Here is a 15,570-nt window from a genome sequence, read left to right as displayed (position 1 = left end):
ACGGACGGACGCACGAACGGCCGGACGCACGCACGCTCATGTGATTCTACAAGCTGCATCTGACTATGTCAGATGAGCTAAAAATTAAACGCACATCAGCGATTTATAAAATTATGTTTTTACTTATTTCCCACCCAATATTGAACAGCTGAAATTTCTTTTAACCATGAATTGATACAAATTTAACTGAAAATAGCTGAAAGCTGGAATAGAGTCCTACTATAAATCTATTGCAAACGAACTCCTTATAGGCTTCAAAGCACTTTCTTGTACATAGCATCTACAAATACGATAAATGGGCTATAATTAATAACGCTACCTATGAAAAATGTAATGGTAATACGGGGTTTAGCACGAATGGCATTTTTGAAATGTTGGAAAGGGTCGCTAAGTGTTAGTATGCATTATCACAACATACATTATAGTTCACTCTATAAGTAAGAGCGAACAAACTATTGATTACACTATTCAAAAGTTGCCAGGGAACATATTTCAACCATTATGAATAGAAAACCGTGCACGACACATCTTATTATGTTATATCCAAATCAGCGCTGTATATATTAAGATATGGCTTTTACACTATAACCATGAGGATGATATGTTACTTGTAAACATCGCCAAACAGAAAATTCCGTACACACAGGTTCCTGTATGTGATCGCGCTGATAGGAAATGGAATGAAGCATGGGCGGGTAAAGGAAAGACATTCAAGTATGTTAGAGGAAGCCCGGGTAACATAGCGTGTGGCACCGATGTCTGCATACGTCTGCATATGTCCGTAGGTGAGACTGCCTGCTGCTATCTTACCAAATGTGCTATTAATTCCTCCTACAGGTGGCGCTCCTCTGTGCAGTCATCCGTGCTCTACCAAGTGACTACAGACTCCCTCTGTGGGCACGTGGTGATAACCACATTGCAAGCTCATTCCGGACTTGATGTCGCGGCATCTGCTATGCATCTTCTTTTAGACTTATATTAGTTTTAAATGTAATAATATGTAGAACACATTAGAATTGTCATTAGAGGCATGCCATTCGATGATGACATTTTCGCAGAATGCGCGAATTTTTATTACGTGTTGGCGGTTGAGAATTAGGTTTGCTTCCCAATTACGCTGATGCCAGTCATCCGAATAATTCAAATCGCGACAGAAATTTGAGATCGAGTCAGGCGTGGCTACGTACGTCGTAGAATTGTTTCAGTGTCGGCAAACACGATTACACGAGTCATAATCAAGAATTCGTTACTTCACGCTATGTGGGCCTTACGCGCTGATTAAAATACGCCGTGATTTGATTCGCTAATATCGTGAGATTGATTTCCAGACAGATAAAAACATTTCGTATGATGCATGGTCATATAGTACTATGCGAGCAGTACATGTGACCAAACAGACTCGTGTTAGCGCGATGTGAAAGCGGTCGGCATGTTTCCATAACTCAGAGTATGATCGTGACGTCTCGCACGAACTCGGCTATCTCCGAAGGTGAATGCAGAGATCCTAGAACAGATTACTATCAGAATATATTATATATTCAGAACATTCCTATACAGAACTATTAGTGTTCTATTGTCTCTGGGCTGTATGCGTTCACCTTAAGAGATAGCCGAGTTTGTGGGTGACGTGACGATCATACTCTGAGTTATGGAAACATATGCCGATCGATGTGAGCATGGCCACATTGCAGTGAACCACGCTTAATTGTTCCTGATTAAAACCTGACAACTGAATTACAAAATGTTCTGTTTAGTCACAGCATTGTGGTTTACCCATTACCACCACCTAACAATCCTTCTATTTGAAATCACCGGGAACTGCATGTGGATTGTTCAGTGTATACAGAGCACAGTGATAAAACGTTCATATAATTTATTATATTACTTAGAGTTAAAAAATACGTAGCTGCCACTTTAGGTGTTAATAACACCAAAGTTGAAGGGACTAATCACATCAACTTCTACATTTAAGACTGTGAATGGTGGTGCACAGTAAGTTAAAATTAATAGTTTGAGCTTTATATTTTAACATTTCGTAGAATATACATACATTATATGTATATAAACATAAATAGTATATAGATACCCATTATAAGAGCAGATAAACATGCAGCATTGCTGATCCATGAAACATGTAAATGTCTTAATGTGTGGGGTGTTACATTGCGGCACCACCTTACACTTACAGTGCTAGTTTATAAACCTGTCAAACTGATAATAAAATATTAATATTCTATAATCAACATACCTACTGCTTTCTACCCTTAGAACACATTATTTTTGGATATCAAGCAGTGTACTATGATCTAGTATTGCACAGTGTAATTAAAACTATTTTGATAATTTCATTAAAATATATATATATATATCCACCTCCCCCACACACAGCACATTTCAATGCAAATAAACACTGACTCTGCAGTTACCAACCCATAGCAGCTGAAAAATACTGTAATATTACTCGCCTAGAGTAGTTTTAGTAAGTACAGCACACACATCCTCTCTCTCAATGATTATTAAATTTTAGAAAGAAAAGAAATGAGTGTAGGTGAGAACCCATCTCCACTTTCCCTCCCCATTATCACTATCCTCTCCTATCTTCATTGGTCAGCAATTCTGCCTGCCAGCCTACCTCATCTGTTCATCCACCTAGTATCAAACATACGGCTAATTATAACGTGGAAAATACCGTGCGCGTGCATGCGTCGTGAATGGCAAGCACGTGGTGCCCCCTACTGGTCGCAAATCTTTTCAACGTCATAGTAGTCAACATGAGCACCGGATTCAAACTTGTCATCTTCGAGCAAGCAGACGAACTTCATCATGGACGTGTCGCAGTCCAGCAGCTGCTCATTATCCTTCATGTCTGCATTAGCAAATCAGCGGTTTTCAACACTTGGGCAGGACAGTGTTCGTGTTGACCTTACCCTTACCCCAACATTAAACCCCACTCTTACATAACCATATCTTTAAATCGTCACCTAAATTTTGCTTTGAGCTTTACCCTAAGCTAACCATAATCTTAATGTTTACATTAAACCTTATATCCTAACTTAGCTTGTCCTAACCCCAGCATTATAAACCTTAACCTAACATAGGCCTAACCTCATCATTACACATTACCCTAAACTAACACACACCCAACCCTGACCCCACGTTGAGCAATCCGTAAATGTTGCGCCTCCTCAGCCAAAATATTAAACTAGTGTTGAATGAAATTTCGCCAATTAATATCACTGATATGAGATACTTTAGCATTATGATTTAGAATTGCTACACTAGCCATGCTCCTGTACATGGGTAACAGCAAGACAGGATACCTTTGAACATTTGCTTCGTGTCTTTGTCACCGACGTGGTCTATAATGTGTGTGGTCATCGATGTTAGCAGGGGACCAGGTGCGTAGCTCAGCACCCTCACATCCGGCTCCTCCTCCGCCATTACACGGAAAAACATGTCCCGCGCCGCCTTTCCTGAAATGATGCAGACGTTACATGCTGACAACGTTGATAAACCTTGTGTTGTCTTTCATTAAAATTGCTTGCACATTTCTGCCATGTTTTTATACTCACCAATATATATGTATGTTCATAGTAATATGGTATAGGTGTTGATATATCGTGTACTCTATATAGTACTTGGATGTGACCTTTCAGTAATGGTGTGTAGATATAGGTAGTAATCATTTTAAAGTGCTGCTAGACATATGGCTGTAACAGTTCACACTTATAATTAGATTCAAGAACATATTCAACTAGAGAAACACTATCTTTCATATAGTCTGTTAATTGCAATTGGTACTACTTTCAGATACCATTAAATAACCCAACTAGAGTGATGTCTCCCTTATATGTTAATTCATCAAACATGAGGTTTTCCTTATGTCCAACATTATAACAGTTAATAATTCCACGGTACTCAGTTTAATATAGTATACAATTGACTACAGCTTATCATGAGGATAAATCAGCCTCATATCTCAATATTTTGCTTACCTGTGCAGTACATGCTGAATGACTTCACTGGTTGTATGGCACAAAGAGATGAGATATTAACCACGTATGTTTTGAACCGTGTCCGATCTGGGAAGAACTTGAAGAATGCAGCAGTAAGAAGCATGGTCGAGCCAATGTTCAAATCCAAATTTCTCCTGACTGCTCTGGTGTCATCTTGCTGAATTGCTGTGTGTGTTATGTCTCCCAGTGTTCCAGCATTGTGAATCAGCATGACCTAAGCAAAACTAGATTCTATTAACGTTTTTACACTAGAAATACATTGCACTATTAAGAAAGAAGTGCGAAACTACTTACTTTTATTCGTCCTAACCGAAATGCCACCATTCTAATTTCACACACATCACTATTCATAATGCCATTGTCACTATTCTTTCAAGTAACCCAAATCTTGACCATCAAGCTTTACCCAAGATCAACATACTATGGTCCTCCAACCTCACTTGTACAAACAAGCGCCGCAGAGCGACAGCGCTCACCTGACGGCAGGTGTTCTGATGCTAAACTCACTGGCAAACGAATGAAGAGCACCCTCCCATCACCACGTTCGCGCTCAGTATATCTAGGATACTACCAGGAGTAAGATAATATAGGAGGAGTATGACAGTCCAAAATACGTGAAATTCAACATTTGCTTGCCTAATTTTACCGATGATATATTACGTGCAACTCGTATTCCTAATATATCATCGGTAAAATTAGGCAAGCAAATGTTGAATTTCACGTATTTTGGACTGTCATACTCCTCCTATATTATCTTACTCCTGATACTACTAATACAGATCTAAAATCTACGATAGCTAGGCTTTGCTATACCGGTAGTACAGTAATAAAGATACAGCTGTGTAACTTTAATGACTTCGCTATATTAACATGTTATCATGGATATGCGTCGAGCGCGAACGTAGTGGTGGTGGTGGGGGGAGAGTGGGGGGAGGGGGCGGGTGGAGGGGGCTCTAATAGCAAAAGCAGTTGCTGCGAGATGGCGCGTGCAAGTATCATCAATAATCAAAGATGGCATCACCCTTCGTGCGTAATAACCTCACTCCATTGAGTTGCTGAAATCCAAGTATATTCAGGCAGGCAAGAATTTCGCTCAGCTGTGAGTTAACACATCTGCATTGCAGGTTGCCAGGCAATAATTATGATTAGAATAGTGCCAGTTCACCCCCATGCATGTGTAATGGGCTGCCCCCATGTTTTTCCCTACCCACGTGAGAATTCAGGGTTCATTACAGTGTGCTAATACAGGGTGCTACTCAGGGTGCTAATACAGGGTGCTACTCAGGGTGCTAATACAGACTGCTTTAGAAAATAATATGATTTAAGGAGCGTAAACCTTGTTCAACAAACATTTGCCTTTGCAATTGAACTGTGCAACTGTAGCCTCACATCCACAATAGCAAAAGCAGTTCAGTCCTTTGTTAACAGTCAACAAATCCATGTTTAACCCTCCTCTTGAGGGTCAAAAAGTTATCCGACACTTACTCTTCGCATGTCAGCGGAAAGTACATTTTATGGTCCTTGCAATAAAGCCATAAAAATGGTAGATCACCGCTGAAACAAAAAAGTTTTCCAATCGCTCCGTCAGACCATGTCCTCAGAAAATGTATAAAATCTGCCCTGTGCCCCATTGACCTTTGACCTGTGACCTCCAATTTCGGCACAGTGATAGATTTTCCTACCATGATGCTATACACCGACTATCACGAGCCTAGGTTGAGCCGTTTAGATTTGTGCCGCAATTCTGCATTTCCTCCCTATACCTTAAGTTAAGGAGGGAATGTTCCCCCTTCTTTTACACCTCTTGATATTTGACCCCCAGCTTCGACATCCCAACTCGTTTTCGGATTACCCCCCCACGTCCCGACTTTCGAATCCGTACGTCGAGCCGTTTAGATTTGAGCCCAACTGTTGACGGACGCACGCACGCACAGACGATCATGCGATTCTACAAGCTGCATCTGACTATGTCAGATGAGCTAAAAACCCAAATTGGAGCTTTAAAAACCAATGCTATTTGTCACCACTAATTATTTAATTAATGCTGCAGTCATGCTCTGCACATGCCCATCCTACCTCACCTGTTGAAAATCCTCTGCATTTATACTCTGCAGGGAGAAGATTGTGGGGAAGATGTCATCATACGTATCCCTCAAGCACAAATCCACTACGAGTGGTTGCACGCTGATCTCAGGGTAGTGACTCTCCACATACTCCTGCGTGCGTAGCAGGTTTGCCTCCGTGCGTCCGGCTATCGCTATCACAGAGCCACTAGCAAATCTGCAAATGACCCGCTACAGGTGACAACATTTCAAATATGTTTCCCTAACAGGTATGCTTCCCAAGATACAGCTTTGGAGAGATCACTCCACCTTCCTGCCAATCTTCAAGTGACTACAAACGTCACTTTGACACAGTTTAGGTATTTGGAATTAAGGCTCATACAGCCAGCTTACCTAGAAGCGAGGTTTACAACTATACTGTAACCCAGGCCCTTGCCTCCACCGGTTACAATACAAAAGGTTCGGAGGCTCCATATGTCAGCCGGCATGGCAGCGACTGCAGGGAAGGTGCCGCAAAACCCTGCCTAAATAAAGAACTGGCAGTTAGTGTTAGAAAGCTGCAAGTGGTTTAATCTAGAAAACACAACATCAATTCAATATTTAGCTATTGAATTACATGCACTCATAGTCATACCTAACTCTAACGCAATCAACAACATTCATGACTAAATCATGATACTGATAGTTATAGTAAATCTGTACCACTGAGTGTATCTTTGCATGTTCAGGCTATGTCTGCAGAATGTGTCACTGTCAGGCCGTACAATCATTGAATCAATGTCTGAAGGTGAAACAGCAGATAAGAAACATGTATCGTTGCAATTCCCCGGGGAACATGGAAGGGAAAGATCCGAGTTAATTTATGCGGTTCAAGGATAGAGATGATGTCCAGGACGGTGACACTGATAGTATTAGTGATAGCGATAGGATAGGATGATGTTTATGACTGAATACTGGACATGCTCTCTATCCTGGCTTGAGCCATTTTGGCATTTAGGCTATGGAGACGTTCGGTTCAATGATACTTTGATAGTTTGGCGACCCGCTCGGAAATGCGGGGGTACGCCTTGTGAAATGCACCTGTTTTTCGAATGCAAAGAAAAAGGTTCCTGATTAGTACCATCTACCTATACTTACACTTATTCTAGTGGTTTATCTCTGAATCCACGAAATAGCTACGTTGTTTACGATGTTTTTACTTTGCCTACTTTTATTGTTAGATTGTTGCGCTCTAGTGCACAAACTCTGAACTAAATCACACAGCAAAATTCGACGTCACGGGGGCGCTGCAATCGGGATGCGTGCGCATCTCAAAGAGTAAGAGAAAACAGTTAAAACTTTGTACAAGTGATGTGTTTTCTGCGAAATCTAGCACTACTGAAACATTATAAATAATATTTATCCGCATGGACGTAAAGGGTGATCTTCATAGAGAATGAATTCAACGACTACTGGGGTAAAAAAGCCAGGTATTTGCAGATATTTTGCAAGTACGGGGACGTGTTTTTATGGAGATGATTGCCAATTTCTTCATCACCATCCTGATCAGATGCAGCATTTAAATGGTGTGACTGCCAACCCTGGATCTCAGCTGACAGAGGAGAGCGATATAACTGAAGAAATAGGTACCGTAGTGTAAAACATGCCTATGGTGTTATATTGGTGGGTTTGAAAGTAGATCTAGTAGAATCAGAATGGCTCCTACTCACAGTCACACTACTAGTACTGGGTAGAGAGGGTCTATTTCCCCCAGGGTACTGCCGGAACGTACCCTGGGTACGGTCCGTTATACCAGAACGTACCCTGGTACCCGAGCATATAAATGCCTAGATGCTCTGCTGGTACTATCTAATATGCCGGACCGTACCTCGCCTACTCCACTAACGAGTCTAGGGAGTCGCCTACGCCTACTCCCTAACCCTAACCCTATCACTATCAGATAGTTACCAGGGTACGTTCCGGTATACCGGACCGTACCCAGGGTACGTTCCGGCAGTACCCTGGGGGACATAGACCCTATGAGCACTAGTACTAGTACAAGTAGCAGTGCCAGTACATGTACTAACAAAACTAGGCCGGTCACTAGACAAAACAGCACTAGTCTTCAACCTGACACAAACATTATTAACATCGCTGAAAGCACCAAAGAATAAAGCTGTTTTGCAAACGCATCTGTAGTTTTTCATACGTATGTGATGAAGGTGTGTTTTCCGAAATGCGTTTATACAATAGTGAGACTTGGTACAGTGTAAATAAATGAAACAATATTTACTCATTTGACATTTCTAGTTACCAACAGCTGATGCCACTAGCACGGATTCAGGCTATTCCTGCAGTGTTATATACCCATAAAGTTATGTTATGTATGCTTGTAACGTTAATTTACAGTAACCACACGTTCGTTATTACACTTAACAATAATTTAAACATTTTTGCATAACATGTTCCTAATTCTTGTTTATTTGAAATTATATAATTACATATAGGTCCTAACAGACAAACTAGTAGCGAAACCTTTACCTGTGCATCATTCTGATTAAGTGAGGGGCACTTCTTTCGGAGTACTAATGCACATATATTGGCATAAAAAATTTGTTTCCAGCTGATATTCCTTCAATGATTAGGTAACAGAGGTATACTAGAACTGACCTCAAAAGATGCAACCCGATCAAGAACTCAGGTTAACATATTTTTCAGTTTATGTCCCTATGTCCCACACGCACGTACCCAACTAAATAAAAACATTAATATTAATAAACAACATTAGTAAGCAAACCCAGTTAAAATATATCCAGTAATGCCTACATGGGCCTCCTGTTGAACTTAGTAGTTTTAATAATGTAAAAGTCTTACAATTAGATACTCAGTGCATGGATTAAGCTCAATTTTTATACAAAACTATCACAAATCGTTTTACAGGCAAAACCCATATTAGTAATGGGCTCTAGCCTTTATTATACTATTTTCATCGTTATTCTATTTTCTAAAGATGATATAGTTTCTTATAATTCTAGCAGAGTTTGATTTAAAACATCTTTCAAGAGAATCTGAATGGATACATGTGCATAAAAAAATAAATCAACCCTACGACCTCTAATTAATGTAACTAAAGGGTCACTTAATATTTAACACTTCTCAAGCAGCAAGTTCCAATGTGTTTGTTACAATAATAACAATCTATTGCTCCACAATCACCAGGTAAGCAAAATATAGTTCATTATCAACCGTTATGATAAATATTTATTGATTTTCTTAAATATTATGTTCTCAAGGTATGTGAGTTACCATAATTAGGAATTTAATGTATGCCTATATTATGCCCCTCTCAAGAAATGGTGCTACATTGTGTACTGTCATTTTTAAGTTAAACAAAATGTCAAATTAGATTTATATTTGTTAACCATGGAAGAGTATGTCCATCAGGTAAAGGTTATTGGATGTAGTTTCTGTTGGAAGTATTTACGTTTTATACTGAGAGCTCAGTGGGATCATGATAACTATTTTTTTACTGTGCATATTTTAGAAGCTAATTTGTCCAAACCCTTTGCTAATTATTGGAGAACAATTTGGGTAATTCCCATTAATAACAGTCGCCTCTTGTAATTCTGAGCACGTGATATAGTCAGTGTAATGCTGATGTGTTCCATGGTACTTCAATAAATTGTATGTTATTATTTTGACAATATGCACCTAATTGAAGCCATCTGGTGATTCTCATGACAGAGATAGCATGATGATAGTCCGCATGTTTGCTGATGATAAGTTCTGGTTAGAACCAGAACTAGGAAATTTGTGTGTGTATGTGTTGGAAGCAAGTTTTGGTGCACCTGTACTAAAATGTGTACTAGGTATTGCTATGTCAACGTGCAATGTGGCTAACTAACAATTTCTACTAGTTCTAAATACTAGTCTACAATGACTACTAACAATATCTAACTAATGACATTCTAACAATGCATAATTAAGCTTCTTTGCCAGCCATACTCATGAAATGGTAAGCTAATGTTATTTCATTCAACCGTGTATTAGTTTTCTGGATTTTGAGACATGAGTTGACATCATGACCAGTCATGCATTGAAGCACTCTCTGATAGAAATTTAATAAAGTATTTCATACTTTCCGTGGAGTGAGTGCAAATAAAAAAACATTTGTTCAAATGCTCAAGTTATTTAGAGCTAAAATGTTATTTAAATGATGTAGCCTAAATCTAATACGATGATTCTAAAGTAGTATACTGGCAAACACTCATGGTAATAGCACATAATAGAATGTACAAGACACATCTCTTGAAATAAAAATATGTTGCTTCTGTTTGTTTAATTCGGTGTTTACAGCCTTTAACTGTATCAAACCCATTATCACAATGCTTGTGTGCTATTAACGTGCTGTGGAGGTTGGTGAAGCATATATACAGTTTGTATTGTACATTGTTCGAAAGACCCATCACCATTTTGTCATGCAATTTTTTTAAATGTGAAATGAGTTATATAGAATAACTAGATATATCTGTGGTTTAATGAAGGTGTGCCGTAATATTTTGACGGAAGCGATTTCCATGCGATGGCTTCTTATTGAGTATGTTTTGATTATATTACGTGGAAAACGTGTGTGAATGTTTTATGTGAGGCGACTGCCAACCATCACTGTCTTAACTGTGGAATTGATCATGTTTAAATTGTAAAACCTTTATATGATTGCTATTGGTGTCATGCTTTGTTATGCACTTCGTAAATATTTTTTGGCGTAGAGAGTGTGCGGAGCTCACAGATTATGTTTCAGCAATCTCTTTGTCAGAAGCCAACGGGCTTCCGGCAGAATCTAAGTTAAAGTCCTACTTGCCTCTTCCTGTGTGTACTTTGAACAATTGATTGCAGTACGAGTAAGAGCGCACGTTGGACTCTTCGATGGATTTATCTACCTGGGAATGGTCTGTGAGATGTACAGTGCATCCTTGAATTCCTGCAGAATGTTTGCACTACTTTTAGCATACACGCGCCAAAATCAGAGCTTACTCTGAACGATGTGGGAAATGCTTTTCCAGGAACAAGTTAGATTCATTGTATGATTTGAACAAAAACCAAATGACAAGAAAATCATATATACAAATCCTCGGGTGAATGTCTATTTTCGTAAAACTTTAAAAAAGAGAAAATCGAGAGAGCAATCGAGGTCAGCCATACTGTGCCAGCGTTCAATGCAGCACATATAGATTAATATAAGAGGCATAGTGAGAAGTAAAACTAAAGGTTACTCCTTATATTGATATATAAAGCATATTATTGAGGATTATATATAAATATATATATATATATATGTGATATATAATATATTATATATGATATATTCGTCAACTCTCGTCGAGTGCTTACGTTACGTTGCTATTTCAGCGGTCGTCTGCAGCAGCTCCAGTGAGTTACTACCAGGACAGCGTGAAGGGATTCGTGAAGCCAGCTGTTGCTCCGAGTGTGAGTGGCAGCAGCAGTGGTCTAGTTACGAGCTTCAGTAACATCTCCATCACCGGCAAGGTGCGTGTTCCACCTCCTCCTCCATCGTCGCACGTTTATGTCTTCAGCTGGTATTCCAAATTCGGATTCCAAAGTTTCCCTTTTGGAATTCCCCCGATAGTTTCCGTCTTTGCAATTCAGTGTAGCGATCTTACTTCCTGTCTGAATTCTAACAACACTTTCCTTTTTTGCCAATTTTTCCTTCTTCGGAGTTCCCAAGTACCAATGTTAGTTTTCTTCTTTGGCATTCTGAGTTTTTAAGTTACTTTCCATATGTTTTGCACCGATTGTGAATTGGCGTAATGATGGGAGCATTTCGTAGAGTCATCGTTGTGGTGCTGCCATCTTGTGTGCAGGGGACGCCGGTGTCAGGTGACAATACGCAGACGACTCCTCCCGGAATGGTACACAGCTCCTCGACGCCATCATTCTCCAACTTCACCGCAACGAATTCGCAAGCGTTTCAATCTTCCTGGGGGCAAGGTGCGTTGCTGTGTCAGAGCTGGGGTGATCAGTCAAAACCTAATGGGGGGTGCCATCTGTGTTCTGAAGCCTGCACTAAGATGGAAACACAAGGACAGTCTACATTACTAATTGAGATATGAGATTGATCACGGAGTATTGGGCTCGGCTTGACATCTTTTACTGTTGCCTAGCGTTGCATATGTTCCTCTAGGGAGAGTATGACCTTCTACTGTATATCTCGTGAATAGGAGCTGTACCTATACAGAACTGTCGGCTCTGGTTATGTTGTTGTTGTTGTCATTGTTGCCATCTTTGCCTTGCAGCCGGCTTGAGTCCAGGAAACAGCCCCCGGACCAGCCCACCACACTCACCAAACGCCGCGAGAAAAAGCAAGTCACCCGCTCCAGCAAAAGCCAACCGAGATTTCACCCCACCTCCAAAACTTGCTCAGTACCAGGTCTGAATGATTTTGATTGTTTGTTAGTGATGAACCATCACATGTAAATTCTTGAGGGTAAATTTGTCGGAATAGGCATTGTCCTCTGTTATCGGCAATTTCCTGATCAAGGAATTGATATCTTATAATATTGAATCTAGTCCTAGCACAAGTGTTGATCTATAGTGTGTTTAATGTTTACGTAATGATGTGATGTGGCACATGTAGGTTTTATGTTATTATTTTTAAACTGGAGTAAATTCTCTTCCACTTTGTGTTACTCCAAGTAATTGTCTGTCCTGAGAACCTAAGCAAGCTCAGAAATCAAATGTTTTTTAAAACGATCACTGTTTACTTTTAAGTTTGTCCTCGAATTTTTGTTCTTCGCAACATCTCGCCAGCAACTGCCTGCTATTATCGTGTCAACTCACTATCAACCAGTACGGCTACATTCACCCATGTTGGGATTCAGGAGCGTTGTGATTTACTCGTTTACAGGAAAATGTTGGTGGCACAACTTACTTCTTCACAGAGGAGGTACAACCTGTACAAAAGCCAAGCATTGTAGGTCACAGAGAGGTGTATCCTCCCTATCAGAGATTATTTACTCAGATTCCACTACCTTCTCTATTGAATCGCAGCATTTGCAAATCTTATAGAATCGATCATAAAGGCCTAGCAAATGTATTTTCCTTTGTCTTAGACTTTCGGCTTGATATGCGTTTGCCTGGCGCTGTATGTTTAGAATCGTATATTCATGATGGCGGCAGTGTCTATGCACTACTATTGCAAATACGTCTGCTGATCATCGTATGATTCTTAGTGCTGTTCCCACCCATGATGCTTAACTTCTCATGGCAGACGAGCCATTCTTCCACCTCTCGTAGTCTAAGTAGAACTTTACACCGCCTAACGTAGACGTAGCTAGTCTTGTAATAATAATCTTTAACCCTCTAAAGGCTGATATGAGCTTTCTGTTTAGCGCTGTATGTTAAGCAGGTCTGCTTTTATTCGTGTTCACGTCTGTTGCTGCAAAAGTAGCTCTAAACCGGGTTATGCACGAGTATGTGTGAATCATTCTGTGATTACGTTTAAGATTATCTATGATAGTGTGATTTCAAGTTCCTGTTGGAAGCTGGCTTACACGCGAGTGGTTTGTATACAGAGCAATTTGTGTATACAATTTGCAGCTTGGCATGCGTCTGGTAGTTTTGTACCGGCGTAGGATTGCGTTCTCGCCTTCCTACGTTGCAGGTGGCAGTGTAAAAAAGTAATGCAGCCCAGTTTTACACAGAGTGTTGACAAGGGTGTCGGCAGTGTTGTCTAGCACTCACTGCTGCAGTATTTAATATAGTCTCATAAAAATTTCATACGGCACACTGTAAGAATCGGAAATATCCAGGCCAGAACTAAAAATCGGCCAATCGCTAGACTTATAGTGTTGAGCGAACCCAGATGTATTTCATTAGCTGGGTAATTATTATTCGATAGTGCGGTGCTTTCTGTCAATCTCGCAGTCGATTTTGCCGTGCTCGTTTGACATGAGTAGTGCAGCTACCCTGAGCTTTGAATAGTAATTACTCACTTACTCATAGCTACAGCACTAGCTATTGTATTTAACATAACTGTGTGCGTGTGGGGTGGGGCGGGGGGCCTCCTAAAAGTATTGTCGCTAACTGAGTACTGATTGAGACCTGCGTTTCTTCCTTTGTGTTCCTGTCTGTTCATGCTTGCGCCCATTCTCTCGCGCACGCACCTGCCCTGCAATTAAATTGACTACGTCACGAATTGTTTATGGTGTATATTTGTAAAAAAAAAATTGCCATTTTTTTACATTAAAAGTAAGTACGAACGGGACTAAATGTATCGTCAAATTCTTACTTGATAAGATTGTTTCTCAACTAATTAAAAATCCAAAAAACCTTGACGATTTGATATTAGTGTTCCTAACATTAATTGCTTGCTATGTGCTATGTATGAGTTACGAGTGTATGTTCACATCGAACAATATAGTAAAACAGGAAGTATAATGCAGCAATGTAACCATAAAAAGTAAACAGAATTACTTACATTTTGTGAAAAAGTGGAAATGTTTTTTTTAGTTCTACTATTTACGATGACGTAATCACGTTAATCGGCCGGTGTGTTCTGGTTGCAGGTGCTTCCAGACTACCACGTGTACCCGTCACCCCCTGCTCACGTGGCTCAGATGAAGCAAAAGCCAAACTCGCCCTCGTTCTTCATGTCCGACGAAATCCGCATGGTGAGTAGCGAAGTTTGACATCGCGCGCCTCACGACGAGGCGCGCCTCAGTTTTGCCTCGAGTGTCTCACGTTTGTCATGAAGTTTGACGTCGCGCGACGAGGCGTGTCTCACTCTTGCCTTAACTGTCTCACCTATGACCTAAATGATCTAATATCTGACCTGTCAGACTTTGCCTCTCACATTGAATATCTCGACTTCTTCTTCAGACATATGCAGTCTGTTGTATAATCTTGGTGACCTGCATGTCAGGATTGATCAATTAATTAATCAATCAATTAATTAATCAATCAATTAATTATCTCTAACCTGTGAGACTGAGGGCCGCTCGCACGCGGTGAACATTGACTGCCCGTTGTTTACCCGCCTGTCCGCGCGTTATTGCAGGAAATACTTAACAAGCACACGCTCGTGATGGCGCAAGTCAACCCGGAGCAGTATCCGGATATTCCGACGGAGGTCGACAACTACCACCACCTGGTGCCACTCGAACCGCCTCCTGTCAACCCGATGGAGAAGTCGAACACGTTTGGCTACACGACGTCCGTCTACAAGGCGACGCACATGAAGACGGGGTTGACCTACTGCCTGCGCAGAATCCACGGTGCGTGGGAATGGGGCGGAGTGGGTGGGGGGAGGGTCGGTGGTAGTGTAGCGTGGTTGTGGCGTGGTGTGATCATGCCTGCAGCGTGGTCTGGGTGTGGTGTGATTATGCCTGTGGCGTGGTGTGGCTGTGTCCATGGTTGCATAGTCAATGGTTTTTTGGAGAATGAGATTGGCTAAACACCATTGTGCCATTTCTCAGTGCTGTTGCAACTGTGAC

The 15,570-nt window shown here is 40.6% G+C and overlaps 2 protein-coding genes across 4 annotated transcripts in view; one reads left to right on the top strand and one right to left on the bottom strand.

The window, feature by feature from the left end:
* Nucleotides 1-1,858: 1,858 nt before the first annotated feature.
* On the bottom strand, nt 1,859-7,316 carry LOC106812231 (sepiapterin reductase-like). 3 transcript variants are annotated; one of them, XM_014816063.1, is made up of 7 exons: nt 7,217-7,316; nt 6,782-6,860; nt 6,473-6,603; nt 6,098-6,296; nt 3,996-4,230; nt 3,321-3,473; nt 1,859-2,866 (listed from the first exon to the last, which is right to left on the bottom strand). In XM_014816063.1, exons 3-7 carry the CDS (start codon nt 6,565-6,567, stop codon nt 2,733-2,735), a joined length of 816 nt encoding a protein of 271 aa, XP_014671549.1. In that variant the 5' UTR covers nt 6,568-6,603; nt 6,782-6,860; nt 7,217-7,316; the 3' UTR covers nt 1,859-2,732. The 3 variants fall into 3 exon arrangements, with proteins under 3 accessions (XP_014671549.1, XP_014671548.1, XP_014671550.1); XM_014816062.1 differs by lacking the exon at nt 6,782-6,860; XM_014816064.1 differs by lacking the exon at nt 6,782-6,860 and having other exon boundaries at nt 6,473-6,599.
* An 80-nt stretch (nt 7,317-7,396) lies between these two features.
* The window catches only part of LOC106812227 (PAB-dependent poly(A)-specific ribonuclease subunit PAN3-like), a 26,979-nt gene continuing 18,805 nt past the window's right edge, over nt 7,397-15,570 (top strand). Inside the window, exons 1-8 of the mRNA XM_014816058.1 lie at nt 7,397-7,714; nt 10,828-10,927; nt 11,468-11,605; nt 11,941-12,067; nt 12,373-12,506; nt 12,984-13,049; nt 14,644-14,748; nt 15,135-15,351. Of these exons, the coding sequence (XP_014671544.1) occupies nt 7,515-7,714; nt 10,828-10,927; nt 11,468-11,605; nt 11,941-12,067; nt 12,373-12,506; nt 12,984-13,049; nt 14,644-14,748; nt 15,135-15,351 (1,087 nt within the window). The 5' untranslated portion in view covers nt 7,397-7,514. The remainder of the gene's footprint in view (nt 7,715-10,827; nt 10,928-11,467; nt 11,606-11,940; nt 12,068-12,372; nt 12,507-12,983; nt 13,050-14,643; nt 14,749-15,134; nt 15,352-15,570) is intronic.

This window comes from Priapulus caudatus, unplaced genomic scaffold, assembly GCF_000485595.1.
Source record: "Priapulus caudatus unplaced genomic scaffold, Priapulus_caudatus-5.0.1 Scaffold623, whole genome shotgun sequence".
NCBI lineage: Eukaryota > Metazoa > Priapulida > Priapulimorpha > Priapulimorphida > Priapulidae > Priapulus > Priapulus caudatus.
Note: the sequence above shows the minus strand (reverse complement) of the source record. Positions and strands in the feature narration are given on the sequence as shown.